Consider the following 27336-nt stretch of genomic DNA (forward strand, 5'->3'; position numbering starts at 1 on the left):
TAGGTAGTCTGTGTACCAAAATGTTCTAAAATATCATGCAATCCCTGTAAAGGTAGATTTAGAGTGAAGCCTTTGAATTTATATTCCCTTTTGTGTTCCATAGTAATCTGGGTGCAATCATTTGGAGAAGTCTTGGATTTCTCTGTGGACTTCATTCTAGATTTTTGAAGCTTTGTTCTTGCTCAGCAATAACATCCAAGAGACCTCTTAATTCCTAGGATGAAAATTGTGCAATTCTTTCACTGCAGGGAGTAGGACTAGGAGTGCTATTCCAGTTTTCTTTCCTGTGGGACTGCATGTTGTAATGTTTTTATCTGTGAAATATTTTAAATATTAAGCTGTTTTTGCCCTATAAGGCAATAATTATTCGTTGCAACATTTCTTTGCAAAGAAATTGAAATGTTTTTGTGTCAGACCTAACCAAGAGAAGGGATCTTCCTTGAATGTTTTCAAGACAAGAAGATGCATTATTACCATATTTTTCGCCCCATAGGGCGCACCGGCCCATTGAGCGCACCTAGTTTTTTTGGAGGGAAATAAAGAAAAAAAATTATTTCCCCCCCCAGGCGCGGGGCTGGGGCTGGGGCAGGGGAAGCCTGAGCTTCCCCCGACCCCAGCCCCAGAACAGCCCCGGCTCGAAGTCGCGCAGCTCTCCCACGGCTTGCGGAGAGCTGCGCGAAGCCCGAAGCCTGCAGGCAGATCTCTGCAAGCCATGAGAGAGGTGCGCGACTTCGCACCGGGCTCCCACGGCTTGCGGACAGCTTCCTGAAGCCTGGAGAGCGAGAGGGGTCGGTGCGCACCGACCCCTCTCGCTCTCCAGGCTTCAGCAAAAGCCTGCATTCGCCCCATAGGACGCACACACATTTCCCCTTCATTTTTGGAGGGGAAAAAGTGTGTCCTATACGGCGAAAAATACGGTATATGTCCTTTAGATCTAGGGTATCTAGTATTAGAGCAAGAATTAGCCTAGCTGACCCTATGGCTCTCTTTCAACTTGCGCCAGATTTCACTATCTGTGGCAAGAGGGAAGGGAAGTGCTGTGGCTCAATGGCAGAAAATTTGCTTTGCATGCAAAAAGGCTAGGTACAAGCCCTAGCATAACCAGGTAGAGATTCCTGTCTGAAACCCTGGATACCTTCTGCTAACCAGTGTAGAGAAAGAACTAGATGAACCAGTGTCTGACTCTGTATAAGAAAGCCTTCAATGTTCCTAGGAGGAACATACTCGCCTGTTTGAGGAAAGCAGTATCAAATTGATCAAGAAGTGCTAAGAGTTGAAAAATCTTTTCTCCTTGATTATTGCAAGTTCTAGTTCTGCAGTGAATGGTAGCAAGCAGCTGGAGGTTCATGATAGTCTTTTATAAAATGGAGATGCATTCTCTTAATGTTTTTCTTTCACAATGCTCCACTGTACTGTAGTATTTAACAGTTGTTAACCACTGAAAACCAGAATAAGGTCTTGCCCTTATTCTGACATTTCAGAAATGGAGCAGACAGGTTAAACTAAACCACTCCTTGTGATACAGTTACAGTGGTACCTCTGGATGCGAATCGGATCTGTTCTGGAGCCCCGTTCGCATCCAGAAGTGAACGCAACCCACGTCTGCGCGGGTCGCGATTCGCCGCTTCTGCGCATGATGTAATTTTGACCACCTGCGCATGTGCGAGCGGTGAAACCCGGAAGTAATGCGCTCCGTTACTTCCGGGTCGCCGCAACGCGCAACCCGAAAATACTTATCCCGAAGCTACTTCAACCTGAGGTATGACTGTATTTTGGTCTTTAATGCGCAGAGATTTCTCTCTTGTGTTAATCAGCACTTTTTCTGGGTATACTATAATTGAGTATCGGTTAAATGGATGCCTCAGTGCCTACTGATCCAGAGATTCCCCCCCCCCCCAAAAAAAACAACTTTGTGAACACAGCAGTTAAGCTTCAGCGGTGGAGATGAGGAGGAGAGGGCAGGAACTAAATTACATGATGATGCTTGCCTGACAAATGTTTGAGGTCTGAGTAGAGAAACCAACTGCTTTACTATTTTGGGTGAATGAGGTTAGCTGTTGCTGCAAGCAGCTTCATGAAGGAATCCATCCATCTGTCAGTGTGCACAGCCGTGAGTGAGGCTCAGTACTCCCTAGCTCCTTACAATGTCTATGTACATACACCCCTTCTTGGGAGAGGGAAGGCCTTTTTCTTTATGAATCCAGTGTTAATGAAACTGGCTGGTAGCTGAGAGTAAGGCTACACGAGCGTCTTTGTGCAACCTATTCTGACGAGTCCCTTCCTGAGGATTATACAGCTCTCCAGAGGCCTGAGGGACATTTTGGACTTGGGATTTTCTTCAGCATGTTGGACAAAACCAAAACCCTCCAGCCTGCTTATGGTGGGATTGTGCCATTTGCAGAGATTGTGTCAAAGGAACAAAAGAATGTAAGCTTGAGTCAGGATTCTTACCACAGCCTGCGGGAAGGTTCGTAAGCTCCTTCTATTTTCCTATTTTCCTGTGACCGTTCTTAATGGTTTGCATATTGAATCTCTTACGGTCTTCCAGTATATCATAGATCTTTCCAATGAATTAGTTTGTGCTGGTAGTGTTACTTACTTGGATGTGTTTCAGCTTCTCTTGGAAGCTGCTCCTTGTTCCATTTTATGAAGGTCTCTTGTAAGCAAGGGTATGAATCATTCTGTTAGAAATTTAATTGGTTTTTACAGCAAATGTGGGAGACTTTAGTCTTCAGCAGGCCTCAGTGTCTCGGTAGAACATGTAGTTGTGGTACAGAGTGCTTATGAGGGACAGAAAAAGGATATAAATTGGTTATGAATATTCATGTAGTGCAGTATCAATATTTGATCCATGTTCTTGAACAGGTATTTGGGCAGGGGGAATTAAGGTATGAGACATCCAAGAAATGAATATTATTGTAAGCAGGGGGGTTGTAGGAGATTTGTTTGAAGAACAGACAGTATTGGGGCAGGGAAGGAGATGTGAGGAAATTGAGGCAGTCAGCAGAAGGGTTCCTGTTAGCAGAAATAATGAAAGTGTCTGTAATAAAGTCTAGCATGCCATTATATGGAAAGGCTGAAGGTGAATTTATGGGCAGGTGTAACCAATGAAGTGCCCTCCAGTTGTTGATGGACTAAAACTCCCATGGTCCCTGACCATTGGCTGTGCTGGCTGGGATCGACAGAAGAGAAATTCCAACAACATCTGGAGAATACCATATTTACTGCCCTGGAATAAGGAAATTGTGTTTAAGACGAAGAAACAGTACTTTAAGCATCTCCAACATTCACAAAAGTTTAAAAACTATAAACTAGGTGTTTTCCGGTGTCATTTTAGACTGCTTTACCACATATGTTAAAATATGAGCTTGTGCATAGAAAAAAATATCTAATTGAAATGTAAAATGAGCATCAGTTTCTTTAAGGAAGTCTGCTTTCTCCGAGCATTGTGTATCTTCTCTAGCAAGATGAATGGGAACATGTTTCACACATGGCAGTTGTAAACTAGAGATTTTTTAAAAAATGTAAATGCCTCTGAGTTCGTGCAGGCATTTATTGAATTGAAATTCTTTATTGTCACTTGTACAATTTGTACACAGTGAGATTACACGAGCACCCCCCACTCAGCTCTCTTAGTCTTAATTCCCCTCGTTTACTGACGCACATCCACCAAACCCGAAAGTCAGTTTCCCTGTTGTTATCTTTTCATTCAGCAGCCTAACAGCCCACGGATAGAAGCAATTCTTTACCCTGTTGGTGCGACTAATCATGCTTCTATATCTTCTGCCTGAGGGCAGGAGATCAAGAAATTGCTGGTCAGGGTATGAATCATCCCTGAGAATTTTCCTCACTCTCCTGAGGCAACGTTCTTCCGCTATTTCATCCAGCGGATTCACGGGACAGCTCATAATATATTGTGCTGTATTCACCACCTTCTGTAGGCACTTCCTATCAGTTGATGTCAAACCAGCATACCACACCATGATGCAGTATGAAAGGACAATTTCTATTGTTGTCTGGTAGAAGGAGATCATCAAATGTTGATTGACACTGTTCTTTTGCAATACTCTGAGGAGATGGAGTCTCCGTTGGGCTTTCTTAACCACCTGGGTTGTATTTATTTTCCAAGTAAGGTCTTCACTGAGATAAACTCTCTCCACACAGCCCTGCCTGGTGTACAGCAGGGCTAGTTCCCCTCTCTTCCTCCGAAAGTCCAACACCATCTCCTTTGTCTTGCTGATATCAAGGTGCAAGTTGTTCCTTAGGCACCATGTAGATATTTTTGGGACCTCCCCTCTATACGCTGATTCGTCTCCACCTGTTATTAAACCCATTATGGTGGTGTCATCTGCAAACTTAATAATTGCAGGAGACGGGTCAGATGATACACAATCGTATGTATACAATGAATACAGGTAGGGACTTAGCACACATCCCTGTGGTGATTTATGGATTGGAACCAACCAACACCTTAAGTTTATAATCTGAACCCACCTGATAAAAGGCTGCCTACTTACATTTTTGCCAATTATCTCTCTTAACTGTTCCCCAAAGCGAAACTGTCATTTGAAACTGTCATTCAAATCTGTTGGGTAAGTGCATCTTTTCCTTCTCCCAACTCCCACACAAAGGGGTGTAAAGATGCTTACTGTTTGGTGAAGCTGCTTCTTTTGGAAACATGTAAGTCCAGAATCCTTTCTATAAAGCAAGTCTACATTGCCAGGATCTGCCGGAGACATGTAGGTAAATTCAAAACATTGCCAGCCAAGGCAATCAGTGGGTTACCAGCCCCATGGGATGTAAGTAGAAGATTTGGGAAAAGACCACAACAGGAATGGGAGCTGGAATTTGTGTTCAAGATGTAGAGAGCAAATATGTAGCAGAAGTGTGGTATCAGGTTGTGACTGGTTCTTGAAGGAAGTAAAAGCAGGTATGTTTTTTGAATATTTGTTGATGGGGTCATTTGCTTTTTGTGTAGTGTTCCAAAATTCTAGGATACTCAGAAGGATGCTGGACATGACAAAAGGCAGGGTTCAGCTGTACCAGGCAGTTGGGATACTTTTGACAAAGTAAAGCATTCACACTGAAACAGGCTTGAGCAGCAGCCAGTAACCTTCTCTTGTTAATGCAAGGCTCAGGGGGGTGGGGATAGGAAGCTAAAAAAGAGATATTGCAAGTGGAAGTGCAGCTTACAGTCAGGTTTTTGAAGAATCAGCATGAAAGACTGACCTTATGGGGTGGGATTCCTGCCAGAGCTTACACTTCAATTCTGGATAGCTCCCAGACAAGGCATATACTCTGGAATTTATTCAAGCCCAGTATGGTCCAGCTGCATGCCATTTGACTTATTTGTTTTAACTTGCAATCCCATTATACCAGCTGTGCTTGTGTAATGTATTTGCAAAGGCAGATGCTGTGAGCTCTGTGGAAATGCATTGCACTGCACTCTAGCAGTTACTGCTACTCTGTCTATGCTCTAAGACCAAGCACTCCAGCTTGCCCACCTTGGCTCAGAGACTTCTAGCATTAACACTTCCATATAGTGCCTCTATTTAGATGTATTTGGTGTTTGTGTTTTAGCCTATCATGCTTTAGCCTCTCTGTACTGCTATAACATGCCCCTTCTGACTCTCATCCTGTGCCTGCCTGTCTTGCTGGCCTTACACTTGGAATGGGTAGCATTTCAGAGAAAACAACATTGAAGGTCCTTGCTTTCAACATCCTACCTAGCAGCCTAAATTTCACTTCCAGGACCTCATGTTTACATTTCCTCACTTCATTGGTATCACAGCCACTAAATCCTCCCACAAACTATCAGGCTATTTAGACAATGTGCAGCACCCACAATTTTTGTGTGGGGTGAACAAGGCAGTCTGCACACCCATCACACACCCAGCTATGCATGCCCCCAATTATCAAACCAGCCACTATTAGTATTCCCTCTAGGGCAGGCATGTCCAACTCCCAAGAGACTGTGATCTGCTCACAGTATAAAAAGACTGGCTGTGATCTACCCATTGTCATTGCCAGAAGTTTGGTGTGTGTGTGTGTGTTTTGGAACACTATGACGATTGACCAGGAGACCCCCCCGCCCCGCGATTGAACGGTCAGACATGCCTGCTGTCGGGGATATCCTTCACACTGAAGGCTGAAACTTTCAGCTGGGTCCTTTTTTTAATCTAGGAAGTGTAATTCATTTAATATAAACTGAAATCTACATACATTGAGTTTGATCTAAAAGTTAAGCTTACCTTTTTTTATTTGAAGCTGACTCACCCACTATCTAGGTTTCTGCCATGTGGAATTCTATATTAGTGGTTAGGATTTAGTCTAGTTCTCTTGCAATACTGTAATACCTCTATTGCAAGCCTTTTGTTTGTGAACTTTGTCAGCATTCTAGTCTTGCTGTGACAGCTGAAATGGCAAACAATGGTTAGTGCTTGCCCTCCAACCCAGAAATGGAAACTCATTTCAAACCAAAATTTCAGATTTTGGTTTAATGGGAAAGTGTTGTCTGATGAAGCTAAGCAAATACGTATGGTGGAGGCCACAACTTGAATAAACCCTTTTCTTCTTCTTTATGGGTTCTGATTAATTAGGATAATTTGCTAACCTCTACTGTACTGTTAGAGCCAGTCCCAAGCACTGAGCTACTTTCATAGTGGTCCATTTGTGCTATGATGCGTATCATACTTCAAATTGTTACTGTTGCATTATGTCTAGGTATAAGGGCTTTGTTCAGAATTTCTCTAATATTTTGATTTTCAGAGGAAAGTAACTCTATTGTTTTGTAGTGTATAGTCCCAAGTTACTGGTCCCTGCCAGACTGAAAGGCACTGCCACTGTGTGCTCATTTTGAACATACAACATACATTCAGCTAGTAAGCACCATGCACTAATCAGGTGGTTTTGTTTTCTTGTTGTCTGCCTTGTCCTTAGTAAAGATGGCACATTTCAGCTTTTATAAATGAGGGTCATTATGACACAGTTTAAAAGCATACTGCATAAATATACCAAATATTCAAACAGGAAAACTGAAACTAATGAACACGTAAGGGCTGGATGTGGAATTATAGGAAGAAAGGCTCCCTCTGAATAGTAGACTTAGGATGTTACAAGAAATTAGGTGATAAGGAAGTTTGGAAGAGTATAGATACCTGAAGCAGCTGCTTTCTGTTCAAACTTTTTGGATACATTTTACATGTTCGCTCTCCTAGTTTTCCAGACTGCTCCTATGAGCCACAGCTGTTGCCTTAGACCAGGCATGGCCAAACTTGGCCCTCCAGCTGTTTTGGGACTATAATTCACATCATCCCTGACCACTGGTCCTGTTAGCTAGGGATGATGGGAGTTGTAGTCCCAAAACAGTTGGAGGGCCAAGTTTGGCCATGCCTGCCTTAGACCTAGTGGCAACTGTCTGAGGCACGCTTGCTTTGCATACTGTGATCTAAGTTTGTTTTCTAAAATAGTCATTGAATTTATAGATTTAGAAATTTGGCACCCAAATAGAGTTGTCTTCTCTTAGTAGAGCCATTTAAAATTATAGACTAACTTAGGTCTTGCCCGTTAATATCAATAGGCCTACTCAGGAATATGACTAACATTGATTATAGCCCATTGTGCTTTTATCGCACTTTTATTGCTTCCATACCAAGATAACAATTAATGTGTCTGAGAATGTTCTTGGATGCTTGACCATGATTACAGTGCAGTGGCCCAGTATTAATGGGGATGTTCAAGGCGTGTGTGTGTGTTTATAATGGCAATATTGCATTCATTTCAGTCAGCTAACTTGAATAAAATAGGGATGGGCAGGTAAGTTTCGCCCCCATAATTGATTACATAATGTGGTGCAGGCACACACCATTGAGCTTTGACTTAACCAAATTAAGGATTCACAGTTGCTGCTCAGAGTGATACCTTGAAGCCTAACCTTGTATAAAAGTAAGATTTCTGTTTCATTCACAATAGATTTATTAACTTCCTCAAGCTTTGTCGTATTCTGTTATTGCAGCAACATCAAATGCAAATGATCAGCAGAAAAATATTAATTTATTTAAAAAGATTTCTAGGCCACCCCCAGGACAGTGTCCTCTGGGTGGCTTGCAAAATTAAAACAAAAGGAACTGTATGTCTCTTGAAGTTGTTGAACTACTGAGTGTGTTCTTGCTATACTAATTAGTGTCAGTTCAAATAGATCAAAGCATCTCTTCAAGACAAAGGTATTATTTATTTTGGGGAAGTGTACATTTAGCTAAAACCAACTTACATGTTTTACATTTATATTCTGCCTTTTCCCTCAGGAGCTGAAGGTGGCATGCAAGGTCTTCTTTTCCCTCTCCACTTTTTCCCTCACAACAATTGTGTGAGGTAGGTTTGGCTGAGAGAGAGCAGCTGGCCCACTATGGGCTCCATGATCGAGTGGGCATTTGAATCTGAACTTCTAGTCTTAGTCCAGAATTTTACCCAATTAACCATATTAGCAGTATAGATCAGGTGTATGGAATCTTGGGCCCAGGGGCCAAATGCATCCCTCTTGACCTGGCCCTTGGGACTCTGCCCTGGCCAAACACCCTCATTGGTCCTGCTCCACACCCTCCTCTAGTGATTTTACTTTGCTGGAACATTTGATTGAACTGAGAAAACAACTCTTTCTGGCCAGGATAGAGACTAAGGTGTGTGTGTGGCCATGCCCACCACTGGCACCATGGCCCTTGGAATGTTTGCTATAATGTGGCCCTCTGAATGGAAAAGGTTCCTGACCCTTGGCATAATCAGATATCCTAGGCCACAGTGCTAAATAAAGTTTTGAAGAATCTACAGATTACCCAGAACAGTGTTTCTGAAACAGTTGACCAGCATCAGCCAGTGGGTCTCAGTGCCACTGGATGAAACAAACAGGTAATTTTGGTGGGGGTAGAGTTACGGTACAAGTTGAGTCTGAAAGGAGAATGGGAGAAGAAATTGTAGGAGATGGGTAAAATACTTTGAGAAGCACGTAGGGATGGGAAGTAGGGGAAAACAAAAGAAAAAACATTCTCCTACTCCGAATCAGACTTTGGATCAGCAAACTTTGCCCCAAATGTAGAGTTTGTACCTTATCTCCAGAGCAGATTTCTGTACTAAGCTTAAGGAAAGCTGAGCTATAGAACTCCTTGCTACAAGGAAAGTGCCATGGCAAAGAATTTAGCAATATCCAGAGATGGATTAGATAGCATGATGTCAGTAACGGCCAGCTGATTGTACCAAAGTCTTCTTCCGTTGTGTGATGATGCACCTCAGGAATTTCCAGCCATCTCAGGTTTTGCCTTGGGGGTAGAAAGCTTGATAATTCCTGATCTATCATTTTAAAACTCAGTATGACACACAGTCGTCAAGATCATATAACTCATTAGTCACACTAATGATTTGAGTGTTGGAATTCCTTTCCCTTATCAAAGGGAATAATTTTCTTTGGAGATAGAATAAGGCAAGTGGGACCTACATTTTTAAAAAATAGAATACCTTTTTGTATTTTTGCACTTCCATTCAAGCTTGATGATATCCCCCTCTTTTTTGTGGATAGTATAGTTTTGACTACATAATAAGGATCAAAAGCTTGAGTTTTAGGGAACTTTCTCACAGGTTCTCCTCTTTAGAATCTTTTTTGTTTTACCCTTAGTAAAAGGGTTCCTTATCACTAGATCGGCTTCAAGGGAAAGCGCAAAATAGGCTGTTGGAAATGGATGAAAATATATTCGAGATTTTTCTCAAATTCTAAAAGTTATTGGGGAGAAGGATCTGGTATGAAGGCTGTTGAAGTGCATCTGTTTTCCTTGATGCTTTTGAAATGTGTGTCTCTTGTCTATTTGCAAGGGACTGTGGTTGTATTCAGCAGCACTGTAAGAATGTGAACAGATGCCTGGTTTGCTTACTGGCAGCTGTCTTAGCAATCTTTCAGAAGTAAAAACTGTTTTGTTTCTTAGGAAGATTTCTGGGAGCTTGGAAATGCAAATATTAAATCACCGTGGTTTGAGGTGGAGAAGATTTCCTTCCACCAACTGGAACTGAGTAAAATGCAGTTAAAGGAACTGATTCTGTTTTCTACATTTCATATCTGCTTTTGTAAGCCACCCCTTTATAGCCCAACGGGAAGTAGTTCATTTTTTCTCAGCATTTTTGCATTGGTATAATCCCTTGACATGAATATAAATAGGGTGTCTTGCCCCAAGTGTCTCCTAAAGATATTACAGAGTAAATCAGCAAGTTCTCTTCCTTACTGTGGTTGCCAAGGAAGCCGTAAAGAAACTCCTGGCATTTTGCAGCAGCAGTAGTTCCTGCACTCAAGTAAAACCAGGAATGGAGTGTGAGATGTAGTAAAGGAAACAGTTTTCTATAAGTTTTGACTGATGCTTAAGATTGATGAGCTCTTCAAGAGTTCATACACATCATAGGAGCAATATACACTGTAAAATTGAAATGAGTGCAAGTTCTTTCCCCTTATTCCAGTTGGTAAACCGTAATACAAATTATTGCTGATCTTCTTCCAGCTGATGGAATACACAGCCATCACTCTTTAGGTGGTGTGTACAATCTGCTTCACTTAAAAGCTTATTAACTATATAATCTGCCAAAGTGCATAGACAGTTCACATTTCCCCTCAGCCTTCAGTGGATTAAAGTATTATTCTCTAGAATGGCATCATGTTTCATGTATAAGGCAAAAGCCTGCTCTAAATAAGCTTGGGAGCACCTCCAATCTAAGATCGAAGCTCGTATGTTTTCTACAAGAAAGCATTGGCATTCAGGGAAGTTTTTAATGTGTGATGTTGTATTGTGTTTTTACTGTTTTTTGTTGGAAGCTGCCCAGAGTGGCTGGGGCAGTCAGATGAGTGACATATAAATAAATAAATTGTTGTTGTTGTTGTTGTGCATAACTCTGGGTCTCTGCCGCATTCTACTCTTTTTGGACATGGCAAACGATATTTTATGAATCCATTTAAAAGCTGGTTAGCACTTTGAGCTTTCAGCAATTTCACTGTAAGCTCCTTAATTTTTATTTCTTAATGGTTTCACACTTGGAACCAAATACCTTCTATGCTGAGTATGTTTTGTGAGCACTCATGATTCAGAAGGGAATATGAACATTTCATATGAGTTGGTTGCTAGCTGTCAGGGTCACCATAGCAAGAAAGGAATATAACCTTTTCAAATAAAGTTCAGATTAATTGGGCATGGGAGGGTGGTTTTGAGCTCTTTAAATGGCTTATTTGCATTGGTAGCTTAGCAGTTAGTACTGAATTGAAATTGATGTTAGCATCCATCTGTCTTGAGAAATAATGGAGTGTGCCTCTGGGGGTGAAGTCAAACCATTGTGTTAGCAGCACCAAGTGACCACCGTAGGGTGCAAGCCTGGGCAGTGTGTATGGAGGTCCTGGGCTGCCCAGACAACAAGACCCCCCACCTCGCTGATGGTGGTCCAAAGGAAAGCAGAGCAAAATGTTTGGCACCAGCTTGGCTGTAGGAGTTGCCAGAAGGAAGCATATAAGGCACCATCCAATTGTCTTAGGGACTCCAGTCTGGATTTGTATAGGGTTTCCTCCTTAGCTTTTAGGATCAGTTTTTCTTTTCCTAGATGGGCTGCCTTCCCAGCTTGACAAGCCCCAACTACCTCTTGAGGTGAAATAATGTTGCATTTATTTATTATATTTTAAATGTTACAAATTTAAAAACATAAATAAAATGATCACAAATTCACAATGTATAAAACAGAATGGGTAATACAGTGGTACCTAGGGTTAAGTACTTAATTCGTTCCGGAGGTCTATTCTTAACCTGAAACTGTTCTTAACCTGAAGCACCACTTTAGCAAATGGGGCCTCCCGCGCTGCCGGAGCACGATTTCTGTTCTCATCCTGAAGCAAAGTTGTTAATCCAAGGTACTATTTCTGGGTTAGCGGCGTCTGTAACCTGAAGCATATGTAACCCAAGGTACCACTGTAGTCTTAATAGAATTTGATCACCAAAGGGCAGTGCCTACTTAATTTAACATGCTGAGGGTCACTTCTCGCTCTGTGCTCCTGCTGCTGCTCCTTCATCCTCCTCTTCATTTGCCTTGGTTGCCACCTCCTCGTCCTCTCTGCTGTCATTTGTGGAGAGGCCCACTGACACTGCATTAGAGCAGGAGAGAGGAGCTGGGGTCGCCCACTGCAGTGGTGGCCAGAGGGTTCACTCTGAGGTTCACCCCGCAAGCCTGAAGTGACACTGCCTACTTTAATCAAACATAGAGAGTTCCAAGTGGGGGCGGGGGCTATAGGCTTAGTTTAGAAATGCTTTCAGTTAGCTGCTGAAAAGGATGTGGAAGGGAAATGGTTCAGACCTGCTATCAGATGCAAAAGCACTGAGTGCAGGATATAAACTCTTGTGTGGCCTGGTGGTGATGCAGGCGATTGGAAAGAGTGGGAAGTGGGGATGTGGGCCGGATGCAAGATGGATTGTTACCTAGAAGCTTAAAGTAGCAGGAACTGGTAGCCCCATACCAGTTTACACACATATCTGAGCACAAACAGAATTTTGAGTTGGGGCAGTGTTTATATACTTCAACAATGCAAATATTTTAAAACAATGTTTGAAAAGAAAGTGGGTTTTGGAAAGCTAGCAATAGACTCGTAGCAGCTTTAACGATTTTAGATGAGTTGTTACATTCTCTTCAGCATGAAAGTGTATGCTACTTGACAGCAGCCTTTCAGCATTACATTCTAGCAGGCTTCTTGAGTAACTACTTTCAGCATACCTTAAGTTCCTCTCGTATACTTTCATCTGGTTACAATGGGTGTTTTCACTTCCGATTCAAACGGTTCATGCAGTACTATTTTGACCCGCCCTTCAGTGGCTTCACTTGATTGCTGCACTGTTCTGGCAGTAAGATTATTTTTAATGCTTTTCTCAAATGAAGGCAATATAGAAATGTGTACTTAATACCTCAAAGATATATACTTGTAGACTAGTCCAGACAAGCTAATGCCATAATAAATGTGTTAATCTTTATAGTACCACAAGATTCTTTTGTTTTTTCTGCAACACACTAAAACAACTTGCCTCTCTGGAAATTATTTCTGAATGTGTCTGTGATGTTCAAAGTTGTTTCATCTATATTTCTTCTAAAGCGACTTGATCCCAGTTTATATTGTAACTTTTTGCAAACTTTGGTGCTCAGGATATGATACAAACATGCTTGTATGTTGTCATCTTGCAGAATTACTTTAAGTTTACTTGTGTAATACTGGTGTCACTTGAATAGTTAACAAATGACTGTCTTGTACTTATGAAAGCAATTTTTAAAAAGTTGTATCTTCCACTTATTCCAGTCTTTAGGAAATCAAAACTTGCACAATCATAAAAAGGCCACACAAAAGTTGAGTTTTATATTACCATAACCAGTGTTAGAAACTGGATAGAAAAACTAGGAGCCAAATAGCTTCTGGGACCTGGGTTGTGGGCGCCAAAAGAATGTAGTCGCCACTGGGGTGTGTGTGTGGAGGGTCGGCAACGCTTTTTATTTCTTATTTTGATAAGCATGAATTAATGTGCAATTCACATAAGTGACACGTTAATATCACACTTTAAACATTTTACATGTTTAATTTGGTGTTTTCAAAACACTGTTTATTGTTAAACTCCTTAACATATTGTCTATTCTTAACATATACTTCGAGGCTTCAAAGCACATACATTTCACTAATCGAGTGTCAGCCAGGCACAAAAAATGGCACCCAGACTTTTTGAGGTGCTCACAAATGGAGAATCTTTAGGTGCAAAATGTTCCTGGTACCCTGCTAATTTCAAACCCTAACAGCCCAAACAGCTTTAGTTGGTGCCTCTTAACACGGTGTGGAGGACCAGATCAAGAATAATTTTTCAGTTAAATGGGGCAGCTAACTTGTATCAGCACCTTATATAAGCACATAATTGCAACATGATTTGCATATATATCATATTCATATTGTGTGTATGCATAGCTATGGTTATACTCAGCTTCATTATCTTTGTGCCTATTTCTGCATAGAAAAATGTCTAAAGAGACACATAACATAATACCTTTTCCTGCAGATATGCTACTCAGAATTTATTTCTGTTTTGTTCTCACAATTTCTAGTCTATTTTAATACCACACTATGATTTGTAAGCATACATTGAGAGAGTACGTAAAATATACCTTGTGTCATTAACTATTGGATTGTGAGGATAATTAAAGTACATTCAGATTCAGAAGAAACTGATCCATGTTATGTGCCCTTCAGTATAAACCTGTAGATGGTTTACGCTGAACCCTTCAAATCCTTAAAAGGATTTTTTCTTGGAATCTCGTTTTTTGGAAACAGTGTTGGTACAGCCTTTTGGTTGTAAGAAATAGGGACAAGCCATGCAACTGACAGTATAGTCGTTAGTGATAAACTTAGGTGTACATGTGAATTTCTGCATTTTACTGATTCAGAGTCTGTTTGTGTGGTCCCCATGTTTTTATGCTTTCATTATTTGCAAAGGACTCTGGTGCTGCAGGAGTTGTTGAGCAACAGGCCCTGTTTTCATACTCTGTGGATTTTTTTATCAACCTGCTAAAATGCATTGTAACTTCCTCTCCCCACTGTCTACAGCAGAATACGGAAACCTTGCTGCCTGAGGCCACTTCTGCAATTGCAAGAGTTAAGAATTGGGTGGGGATGACAGGGCTTCTCTCCTACACACTAATGTTCTGGAGCTAAAAGAAAAGAAAATGAAGAGAAAAATATGCTCTGCATTGTGGCATGTCACAGTAACCTGTTCCGCACTTAATTCTTTGTCTGCCTCATTGCAGTGCTACAGTTGAAGCTCCAGCAGCGACGAACACGCGAGGAGCTGGTTAGCCAAGGGATCATGCCTCGTAAGTATAACTTGTTTAAACTTCTTCTTTCTCTTTGAATACACAATGTCTTTTTTTGAGATGAGAGAGAGCTTTGAGACATCTGCCCTTCCAAGATTCATTCCACTTCAGTCCCCATGTACGGTGTGTGGAGCCTTGTGCCATTTTTAATTTCTAGGACTGGTACCCTAGCATCTATTTTCTGGAAGTTGGTTGCTGCACAGAGTAAGATGTGGCTGTATTACTTGATAAAGAAGGACTTACGGGAAGATGTTGCCATGCTAGAAACATGTGAAAAACTGGGTGCATGGTAGTCATTTTCTTAGCATGCTTCCTGCCATTGAACTGGGAGTGTGGCTGCACACATGCTTAGTAGTACCCTGGCTATAAAATGTTCATGCAACAAAGATTTTTTCTGCATTTGCTGCTGTTTAGAATTTCACTGTAGCCTTTAGACAGCAGGTTTTGTTGCATGGTGACAAGTGCTGCAATAGCTTGTTCATTAGGTGTGGCTCAAGTCAGTGATGAAACAAATATATGCAGGCTAAGGAACGCTTTGAAAATAACTTTTTAGTGTATGAAAAGTTATGATCAAATAGACAAATGCATCAGGAGAAGTAACATGAGGGCTGGTAGAAAAGCAGTTGAATTATTTTTGCATGCTCTGTACTGTATTTGCCTTGAAGCCTTTACAAAGGTGTTGGCTCTGCTAAGAATTGTGCAAGCATCGGCTCAGTGTACCAATATCATATTGCTGTTTTGCTACAAGAGTACTAGACAACTCATTTTGGGTTAGAAGGATTTTCTTTCTTCCTGTTATAAGCAGCATCCAGATATATCAACATTTTATTTTGCAAGTCCTAGCTGTTGCAATAACAAGTGGGACTTTATGTGAAGCTGGCCTATAAACATTTTTGTCTGTTGATTAGCTGGAAGTACACAGTTGTTTCTGGGGGAAGTTCCTGGCTCTCTAAAAGCTGAAAAGCAAATAAAGAGGAGTTTGGAGGGCCCTTTCTTGCACATATATTTTCCTGTATCTCGATACTAGTAAATTATTCCGTTCACTTTTGGTTTCTGTTCTTCATGTTCAGACATATGATTTTAGTTGGCATGTTTATAAAATTTGTCAAATTCTAAAAAATTGTTCCATGATTCTCTGCTTTGTTTGTGCCTTTTGTGAGCAAAGTGGTTTCAAACAGAACTCCCAGTGTAAAGGGTGCTCTAACAGACTCCCCAGTGCCTTATGCTGACCTGTTCAGCACCTTTAATTTCAGTATTGACAACCGTAGTAAAATGTGCAGCAACAATTGCATGTTGAATGACTGTTTCCCAAGTGACTTTCTTTATAATGGATTTGATAAGTTTTCGGATACGTTTGAAGTGTTACAGCAGCTAACTGGGCTATTTCCGGTGCTGCCTCTGTAGTTCCAATAGGCAGGAGTCTGGATTCTGTATGCATGCTGGCTTGCTTTGTGGGCAATGGCACTAGATGTAAACAAATTTAAGAGCAATCAGGTGTTTTGAATAGGTTTATTATAGGTAGAAAACTAATATAAAACTTGATCTTTTCAGTATAAACAGACATATTTTGCAAGCAGATTAGTGAATGTTATTCCTCTAGTGCAGAGAGAATCTAAAAAACTTGTCAAGAATAGATTGATAGCAAATAAAACAGAATACCATTAGTTGAAAATGTATTATTGCAAAACTAGGGTTAGCTCACCTTTCCCTTTCTTCACTGCCATCCTCATGTCTCATTTGTGGGCCTGCCATTCAATTTTAAAACACTTCCAGTCAATTAACCATCAGTTTTACTTTATTTATTGATAAGTTAAGCTTGCACATGAATAAATTCTAGATTTAGAATGTTAATGGACACTTTTAAATGTTCAGGTATACTCTCCAGGATTTTTTTTAAAAAACAGAAAGTAAAACACATACAACTCTGATACATTGGATAGATCAGAATAAATATTTGTTCTAGACCAAAGAATTATATTGTTGCATGGGGGGGGGGGTTAAATGGAAGAGAGGGGATGTGGAAGAAAAGAAGTAGGTTTCAGTTCATAGTGTTTTAATAAGATATATCTAATTTTCATTTTAAATGTCAGTGTGTGCAGCTATTTTTTGTATATTGAAATTTGAGAGATGAAGGTGACCCAGGCCATGTCTGTGAGGAAGCAACTCCAAAGTGCTGGAGATTTCCCTTTCTAGCAGTGGGTGGAGCTGTTGGGGTCCCAGAGCCTGCCTGCCTGCCCTTACCCAGACTATTGTGCTTCAGTGAGAAGCAGCAAGAGGGGCTTCTAGGAACCCAGTACCCATCCTTTTCTGCCTCCCACCCCCAACCCGGTCTTCCCCACTGGTTGGCCAGGCTTTTGACTGGAGGAGCAGGCAGCAGTATCACCAGTGCCTTCCACCTTGATGACAGCAAGCAAGACCTTGGCTTTAGATTTCTGCCATGAGTCCACACAACCCTTGTCATCCCTTCCTATGATATGTAGTCATTGCTAGATCAATGAAGTGCCATATCCATTCAAAATATATTTTATCCCACCGTTCCTTCAGTTAGCTCAAAGCAGCGTACATAAATTTATCTTCACCACAACCCTTTGAGGTAGGATAGGCTGAGAAAGTGTAACTGTCTCACAGTCACACAGCGAGCTTTATGGTTGAGTGTAGGTTGATAAAAACCTTTGATTGACTACTTGGGTTCATTAGTTAGTTCTTATTTCAGACCTACTTATTTGCATTCTTTTGTGTTTATTGACTACACTTTATCAGGCACAGGTCTCTTGGCTGCTAGGGTTTACCTGTAGCATAGGTCAGGAATGGGGGCCTTGTGGCCCTCCAGATGTTGGACTACTACTCCCATCATTCCCCATAATTTTTCTTTGGGTATGTGTGTGTGTGTGTGTACATTTTCCCAATCATTGTCATAGATACACAGAGTAAGCATTCTGTGTAGTATGCTGTGATTCAAACTATATAATGTACTTTTAATCTATTATTAGTTAAATGCCCATCATTCTGATAATAAAGCATGCATGTATAGAGGAAGGGGCTGTCGGGTGCTGTGCATCTCTGTATACAGAGGGCCTTGTTAATGGAGGCCAGTCCTCCTGTTGTTATGGTTGGCAGATTGGTTTAGGCCCCCAGTACAGTGCTTTATTTTTGGAAACCATTTTGGGATAAAGTATAGGGGCACAAGGAAATAGTTGAGATGGAGGCCTGGCTTGTTCCAGTGTCACAGTGATTCCAGTGACAGGGATGAGGGTCAGGTTTTACCCCCTACCCCCAGTTATGTTCCAGAGTGAAACCAGATTAGAAACTTCAATGATTAAGTGGTTTATAAATAGCTTAAATATATGCTTATATGGGACACGGGTGGTGCTGTGGTCTAAACCACAGAGCCTAGGACTTGCCGATCAGAAGGTTGGAGGTTTGAATCCCCATGACGGGGTGAGCTCCCGTTGCTCGGTCCCTGCTCCTGCCAACCTAGCAGTTTGAAAGCATGAACTGCTCGTAGATAAATAGGTACCACTCCAGCGGGAAGGTAAACAGCGTTTTCATGCGCTGTTCTGGCTCGCCAGAAGCAGCTTAGTCATGCTGGCCACATGACCCGGAAGCTGTACGCTGGCTCCCTTGGCCAATAAAGCGAGATGAGCGCCGCAACCCCAGAGTTGGCCACGACTGGACCTAATGGTCAGGGGTCCCTTTACCTTTTTATGCATACATACTTCGTACTAATGAAAGCATTGGAGAACTGAACTAGCCCATGTTTGCATAGTTCAGCCCTGATTCTGCATCTTGGTGTTATGTTAATGGAAATTTAGAATCAAGGCACCTTTGCTGGTCCTAGTATAGAATAGTGGCTGCCATAATAGTAAAGGTAAAGGTACCCCTGCCCATCAGGGACAGTCGTGACCGACTCTAGGGTTGTGCGCTCATCTCGCTCAAGAGGCCGGGAGCCGGCGCTGTCCGAAGACACTTCCGGGTCACGTGGCCAGCGTGACTAAGCTGCATCTGGTGAGCCAGCACCAGCGCCGCACACGGAAATGCATAAATGCATAGAAATGCATAAATTGTCCTCCATCCTTGTCTCTGTGCACGTTCAGTGTAAGTATATTCAGGTATGTTATAATGACACTCCTTGACCTTGCTTTTGAGGGAAGCCATGCTTGATCCTTCTGGGTTTCTCTTCCAAAATTGTTTACATAAAACAAGCACATGATAAACAAGCACATGATAAAACAGGCACATGATAAACAAACAATAAAGGCTTTAATCACCAGAGTGAGAAGGAAGAGGACTGAATTTACATTATGAGGTTGGGTATCTTGCCTTATTAATAGTATGGGCTGACCATAATGCCAGTGTGCAGTTCAGAGAGATTCTAGAAGTTGTTCATTTTAACTTGGCAGTGTTGCAAATTAGAGAAACCACAAATGGCGAGACGCTTCTGCTTGTTGTGTCCTCCAATCCTATTCATTCAGATTATATGAGTATTTTGTTAAACTTCCTTAATTTAAACAGTTCAGCATGTATAAGGCAAGGCTGAGGGCTGCATATTCTAGATATATAGTTCATTTATGAACTTACTCAACTTGTGAAATGCCTAGGGAGGAGAAGGATTGCAGTCAAGGACCTGATAGGTTCCTTTTTACTCACTTAAATGGATCCTATCTTTGCATTTTTGGGCATTCTTCCTAGAACAGATTTGAGGTCAGAGCAGTTTGTTCCAAAACAGATCTTCATTTGAGGTTGGAGCAGAAAAAAATAGGAAGCTTTTACATTTATTTTTCTCAAGTACACTTAAGCTTGCTTAAATACCCATTCAAAACAACCCATCTCGTTTTAGAATAATGCAAGCTGTTGGCTGTACTTTTACTTCTTATACTTTTTAAACTAGTGGAATTAAAACCACATTGTGTGCCTTCATTAATTTTCTTGGTATGCTAATAGTGAAATATTATTTTGCCCTGAGTAAACTTGTAAAACGTGATGGGCTTTGTCAGACTGGGAGCTAGTAAACCTGCATATACTCTACAGTTCAGCATTTCCTAATGCATTGTGGCTATCTCAAGCAGCTAACTTAAAAGCACCATTTCTAGATGAAGTTAACATTTTCATTTCTTGAAAGCCAGCATACAGTGGTACCTCGGGTTAAGAACTTAATTCATTCTGGAGGTCCATTCTTAACCTGAAACTGTTCTTAACCTGAGGTACCACTTTAGCTAATAGAGCTTCCTGCTGCCGCCACACTGCGGCGGCGTGATTTCTGTTCTCATCCTGAAGCAAAGTTCTTAACTCGAGGTACTATTTCTGGGTTAGTAGAGTCTGTAACCTGAAGCATCTGTAACCTGAAGCGTCTGTAATCCAAGGTACCACTGTATATATCACACACAACTCAACTAGAGTATCAAGGATAAGACCATAGCTCAGTGGCACATGTTTTATATGCAGGCACCCCAGGCTTAATTCCCGATATCTCCATGTAGGGCTTGGAAAAAGCTGTGTCTGAAATGCTGGAGAGCCTCTACCACCAGCCATTATAGTTCAAGGGTGGGAAACCCTTTTCAGCCTAAGGGCTGCACTGTTTCATGGGCAAAATTGGGACTTTTCCATTTGTACAGCATGGCATTCTACATTCCAGCTACATAAAAATCAGAGGTGTCCACTGGGCTGGTAAGAGATGGGTCCTAGGGCGAGTCTCAAGGATTGTCTAGAGAGGTCAGGGGGGTTACAGTGGTCCCTTGGTTCTGATTCTCCCCCCCCCTCCAATTGTAGACAGATATTGAGTAGATTGAACAGTATACGACAGATTTTTATATTTGTTGTATCTGCATTGAGGTTTACTGGCCAATTTCTGCTCGTGCTTGCTGCCAATCTCCTCCTCTGTTATCTGGCATGCACAAGGAGGCTTGTGGGAGAGACAAGGGTTTCTCTAATTTGTGGAGGAAGTAAGAAATGGGAGGGGCCTCTCCCACACTTTTATTATCCAAACACCTGGTCAAACTAGAGTAGACCTTGCCTTTCCCTTGAGTCTTCTGATACTTGAAGAGAGCTTGAGGGAAAGGCAGGATTCTCATCCTTTGTGGTATTTTGGGAACAATGAGGAACCATAGGAGTCTTTCCCTACTCCTTCACAATCTCTGACTTAAAAGGAAGTGAAAGAAGATCAGCAAGTGCAAGTGGAAAAGAGACTGCTCTTATTTGCACTGAAATTTGAATGTGAACAAGTGCAAGAGGGTACAGCTGTTTTCTAGCTGCTCCAAGTGACAGCAAAAAGGGAGGCTGAGAGAGGAATATTAGGTACTGTTGGGTATCCTACTTTCATATTTTGAAATTTTCACATGAATTTGGTAGAGAACTAGAGTCATGTAGTAGTTAATGAGACCAGACCAATCTGGCTTCAAATCCCCACTCAGCCATGTAGCTTACTGGACTAGTCACTGTCTCTTAGCCCAACCCTGCTTCACAGGGTTGTTGTGAGAATTAGCTGACAACTCACATTGAGAAGGGTTTGGGGTTGTTTTTTGAGGAATAAAAAATAGTATAGCATATAGGCTACATAACAGAAACTTTGCAACACCATTATTAGCCACTTCATGCTTTTAAATGTAGAATAAAGCAGATACCGGAATTTTGTCCAGTGGGAACATTGTCTTGATACATTTTTCTTTTAAACACTAGCTCAGGAGTGGGAAATGTCTGTTCCTAAGGCCCAGTTAGGCCTTCCAGGCCTTATCATTTGGCCCGCAAGGCTGATATGATCAAGGCATATCCACTTGCCATCATATTAATTAGGCATTTGGCTAATTAATCAGTGTTTGGCTTTTTATGTATTTTTGTGTTTTTATATTGTAAAACACCTTGTGATCCTCTCTGATGAAGGGCCACATAGAAAATGAATGAATGAATGAATGACACCAGGCATGTGCCTACACTTGAAAAAGGGGTTTGCATGCAGACACCATCTGGAAAGACTTTGCAATGTTTCAAAATGTTGTGTACCACATGGGTCACCTGGTACTATTGTGATGTTAGGGGATTGAGTGGTGTGTGGTCTTGCCCACCTGTTACATGGCGCACAAGGGTGGAAGGATATGAATCTGGCTGGATTCAGTTCCCCACCCCTGCCCTAGTTATCACTTCATGCACTGTGTTTTACCTTGATGCCCTAATTGTGAAGCTTACCTAAGTGTTGAGAAAAAGATGCCCAGAACCCATACAGAGAAGAACCATCACTAGAATTGTACCGTACTTGAGTTGTGTGTCCACAACTAGCACCGCCTCCTATACAAAAGACATTAGGTGTAGTGGCCTCCACAACAGTTTTATATATAAGGCTAAAAAAAGACTACTAGTCTCCTGACATGCTTCAAGTGCAGTTATCTTCCAAGACAGAAATGTACATATTGTAGAGCATGTTTAATAAAATTATGTGGTGAAACCACAGGAGACATCTGCCCTGTGCCTTCCATTATGCATTTTGCAGGTTGTTGGATACTGTCAACATTTCCAAACCACCAAGCAGGAAGGAAATCCACAGAAATTGATTGTGAAAATATAGCCTTGCAAGCACAGTGGTCTTGTGGTTAGTGCTTTACATAGACCTCTGCCTCTCTCTCCTTGTTGTGAGACAAGCCCGATGGAGAGGGCATTGCTGCAGGAACCCCATCCTTGACTCCTTGTGCTGCTCTGTAGTGCCCCTTTGTGATCAGTGTAGGAATGACATTGCTGGAACCCTGTCAACAAGAATTTGAAAAGACTATCAAGATTACCTATCTTTTAACTTTACTCACATTTGTCCCTGGCATCAAATGACAACATTTCTTCAAGTTACCAGCTTGGGGTATTGCAGAAATACAGTAATAGACTTGTCTTTCATACGTGGTCCTAAATCATGGTTCAGAGTTATAGCAATGAACTGCAGTGAGTTCTCACCACTTCTCAGGAGCCATGATGAAGAGTGTAGAAAGCTTTTGGTTCCTTTTAAATTAACCACAGATTGTTGCAATGTCCAAACCTAGATACACTGACCCAATTCACATGTAACACTAAACCAAACAATGATATATCATTGTGAGGATGAACTGTGGCAAACCTTGGCCTCATGTGTTCTCCCCTCCTTCCACAAGGAAGAGATCAGAAGCTTCCATGTTAGATTAATCGCAGTTCAGCTTTATGTCTGAACCCTTAACTATGGTTTGTTTAAAAAATCCCAGCTTCTTAAATTATGAAGATGTCTTGTTTTAAGAAACTGTAATTAAGATCTGTAATTAAGAATTACCGGTAAGTTTGTTGGGTCTGAAATGAAATGGCAAGCTGTGGTCAATCTAAAATGGAAGCAAAAGTATTCTGCCTGAATGCAGCCAGTTTGTCTTTTAATCATTAAGCTAGCTCAATAGAATTCCTTCTGATTTGTGGGATTAGTAAGAAGTCTAACATAGGAAGGAATGTTTCTATTTTGGGATTAGTTAACAACTATGAAAAACTATTGTACAAGTACTTAAAACATATTTTAAAGAGAATTACAACTAGTTAATGTTATCGACTGGTAGGTCAAGGGAGCTCAGAGTAAATATACTGGAGAGAGAGAGAGTAAATGGTACATTGCTGTAGTTTGGTTGAAGCTGACTTTCTGGTCCATGATGCTAGAATGATTGCAAATGACTTCTTGTTTTTGCAACCAATATAGTGGTCAATAAGATGAACAATCTGAACCAGCAGTATACAGCATTCAGTTGAATTAGTGTTCTGTGGTTGTATGAAGCTTTTTAAAAGTGGTGCTATGTTCAGAATGCAGTAGTCCGCTTTAACCAAATCCTTGCAGAACACAAAACAGAGCTATCAACAGCTTTAACTTTTTCTGGAAGTGCATTATCTACATTTCATGTATAAACTAATCCATTTGTTCCCATGGCTCCTGGGATTTAGTTGGTCATGCTTTCAGCTAAGTTCTGTGTATGTTTCAAGAGCAGTTAATAAGTAGCAAAAATGAGGAAATGCTATCTAAATGGCTTTGCCTTTTCTCATAATTTTAATCTGCTAAAAAGGAACATTTCTCTGCCCTGCTTCATTTCCTCACCACTTGAACTAGATGGGAAAGATACTGTAGTTTACTTAAAATGTGAACTACAAAGCTACCCTGCGTAACAAATTATGCCAGACTTAATGAACTATGTGTTCCTGACATACAGGGAACTTCAGGATCTTTGGCAAAGAGAGACATTTGTTTTAATACAAGTTTGCTCTGGTGGAACAGGAAGCTGCCTTCTATGGAGTCAGACCATTGGTCCATCTAGGTCCGCATTGTTTACACCAACTGACAGCATCTTTCTAGTATTTCCAACAGAAGACATTCCCAGCCCTACCTAGAGATATTGGGGATTGAACCCTGGGACCTTCTGCATCCACTGAGCTATGGTACTTCCAGGTTCAGTCACCATGCCTCAGGGTTACATGTGCCAACAGTTGCAGGGAGTTAGTTTCATATTTGTGATGACTGAGAGTGCTGCAAGAACAAGGATACAGAGGAAGGAAGGGAAGTTATAAAGCATCATTAAGATAAATTGATCTACTCTCTTCTCTCACTCAGAGGTTGCAAATCTAAAGCACATTTGGGAGAGCTTCAAAAGTTGTTACTTCAATGTCATGCCCTTATGGTGCATCACAAATAGAAGCTATGAGATATATACGCAAGCCTTTATTGTACCGACTCTCTGGATTGTAGCTAATGCGCCTAATTTTAAAATCAGAGAAGGCACAGGTCTCACTGTTTTGCTGGGGATACTGGCAAGCTACTATAATATCTACAGTGTTTAATATAATGTTCTGTTCATTTTATGGCAAATATTTACCCTTCAAAGCTGTGCCATGCTCATGAACAGCCTCTTTGATTGGTTTCACTGTAGTGCAGATGTTCACCTACAACAAGGAGTCTCCAGAGGAATATTTCCCATGCTGCATTTCCCATGCTTTGCTGCAAAACAGGTATATGCAAACTGTTTTCAAAGCGCTGAGTAAAATGATCTACGTTTATTTTCTCCTTGGAAGGCATTGATTCTTTGGGATCCAGGGTGCTGTCTGAGGACAGATTTGCATATGACACTAAAGCTAAACATGCTTTCAGAAATGGTGTATATTCCTCAAAGCAAAATGAAATGGAACTCTTGATGACAAGAAAAAAAGAACTCTTTTGCAGCTAAAGCCTTTCTACTAGAAAAATAAACAATGTTCTGAGTCTGTTATCCAGATACAGCCCAACTGCTTAGCAGTAAGAGTATTTTTGGATTTATGAGCATGTGCGTTTACCCTACCATAAATCAAGTGTAAACCCTATCTGTCGCCTGGGGCCACAGGGCTATGGCAACCTTACAGCATTATCATATTGTATACTTACAGTGATCTCAGTTCTGGCTACCAATCCTTTTGTAGACAAAATGACATCATCCATGCACAAGAGGAAGGTTTCAGCAGACTTGGGAGAACCCAAACACTTGTGGGGGGAAACCCCAAGGTTGAACAAAAATTCCCATCAGCCCCGGCCAGCATGGCCAATGGTTAGGGATGATGGGAGTTGAAGTCCAACAACATCTACAGGGCAACACATTGTGAGCTGTTGTAAGCTCCTATAGATGGGCTTTTATCTACACGAGTAGTGATACCATTAAATTACTTTAAAATATTGAACTTATGAGGTTAGTGTGTCTCATTCTTGTTGTTTTACCTAGAACAACACTTGAATATACCGACACCTGGATCTTTTAAGAAAAGAGAACATAATAGAAACATACAACTTGCTTCATGGCTTTGAATTGTTTCTCAGCTAGTGCTAAAATAATAATACTCGAGGAATGAAATCTCTTCCGATTTAGCTCTTAATTGCTGCTGTTAATACTGGGCTTAAATTAAGGTGTAATTAAAAGTCTTGGGTTTTCCCCCTATAGAATATCAGAAGAGCCCTGCTGGATCAGACTTGTGGCCCATTTAGTTCAGCATCCTGTTGTCACAGTAGCCAACCTATGGGAAGACCACAGTCAGGGTCAGAGGGCAACAGTACTCTCCTCACTTGCAATTCCCAGCAGCTGAAAACACAGCCTGGGCCATGAGCCTACCACTGAAATACTCAGAGAAAGTCCTGTTCCAAGTACAGTGGTACCTCTAGTTGCGAATGGGATCTCTTCCGGAGGTCCAATCAGATCCCAAGGTTTCCGCAACCTGAGGACCGCTTCTGCGCATGCGCGCGGCGAAACCCAATCAAATACTTTCGGGTTTGCCGCTTTCGCATCCTGAAGTTTACATAACCAGAGGTACTACTGTACCTCCTTCTCACTTCATCAGATCAAACAGGGATACATTGGTGGTGGCACCAATGTTACTTAAAAGGGCCCCACTTTAAGTCCTACTGTTAGAATCTGTTTCTTTTCAAGTAAGTTTTTAATTATCTTGATTATCAATAAGTGTGATAGTATGGTTAGGTTTGGCAACTACTCTGGGTTAGAATCAATTTTCAGACTGTTTGCTTGCCAGCACCTTAATGGATGTCCTTTAAGGATCTTTGAAATCTTCAAAATAGAGCAAAGGTAGGGTATGGAAAGGAATATTGGCCTATGGCTACTTTTCTGTGTCATGTTGCTGATGCATAGAGGCTGGAATGAGTGAGGTTCCTGGTGCCTGTGCAGTTATTCATCTAAGACATGTACAGTTTGTCTTAGACATGTACATCTAAGACATGTACATGTACAATTGTTACATGGAACCTAGGGGTTTGCAGAGATGACTCTGCAACCTCTTTAAATGCTTTCTTTATACATTGCAGTCCTTGAGGGACTGGGTGCTGTCTTGCTCCATTCCTCCTTGATACTGGCTAGAATAAGTGAACAGCTGGGTGCATACACAGCACACATTTAATATGTATATTCTACCTAATAGGCAGTACTATATCCCTTGCTCTTATTTTTATGAAGGTTTGATAATTTGGGGGCAGATTCTCTCCTCCATATTGGGAAATAAAGGGTTGTGTTCAATGTACTGTTTAAGTAAACATTCTCTCAGCAGTGTAACATGGAATGTTCTCCTCTTCACCTTCCCTGTGCACTCCCCCTGCCAAAATATCTTTTTCAATGGTTCCTGCAACCCTCTGGAGCAGATTTGGGTAGGAGAGGGGGGAATTCTGTTGTACAAGCAGAAATCCTTGCACTGATGAGCTGTAGTAGCTGAATACCGCCCCAAAGCATTGAATTAAGGTGGAATGGAATAAGCCCGGAACAATGGTGGGCTTTGAACTGGAACTGCAAAGGCTGTCTTGTGGACCATATCTTGATATTAGTCTTACGGCTTTCAGCAATGATTTCCTTTATGTTTCCATGTTTTTCACAATCCTGAGGGATGGAAGTCTTTTAAAAATGTAAAGCTGAAAACGACAGTCTATTTCTCTAGAGTGTGGGTTACTGC

At 41.3% G+C, this 27336-nt stretch overlaps 1 protein-coding gene across 2 annotated transcripts in view; it reads left to right on the forward strand.

The window, feature by feature from the left end:
- MRTFA (myocardin related transcription factor A) overlaps positions 1–27336 on the forward strand; it is a 65937-nt gene that overhangs the window by 20115 nt on the left and 18486 nt on the right. For both annotated transcript variants that reach the window (XM_081928200.1, XM_081928201.1), the window contains exon 2: positions 14833–14898. In XM_081928200.1, coding sequence (XP_081784326.1) covers positions 14892–14898 — 7 coding nt within the window. In that variant the 5' untranslated portion in view covers positions 14833–14891. The remainder of the gene's footprint in view (positions 1–14832; positions 14899–27336) is intronic.

Source organism: Podarcis melisellensis (genome assembly GCF_964234715.1).
Source record: "Podarcis melisellensis genome assembly, chromosome: 10".
Lineage (NCBI taxonomy): Eukaryota > Metazoa > Chordata > Lepidosauria > Squamata > Lacertidae > Podarcis > Podarcis melisellensis.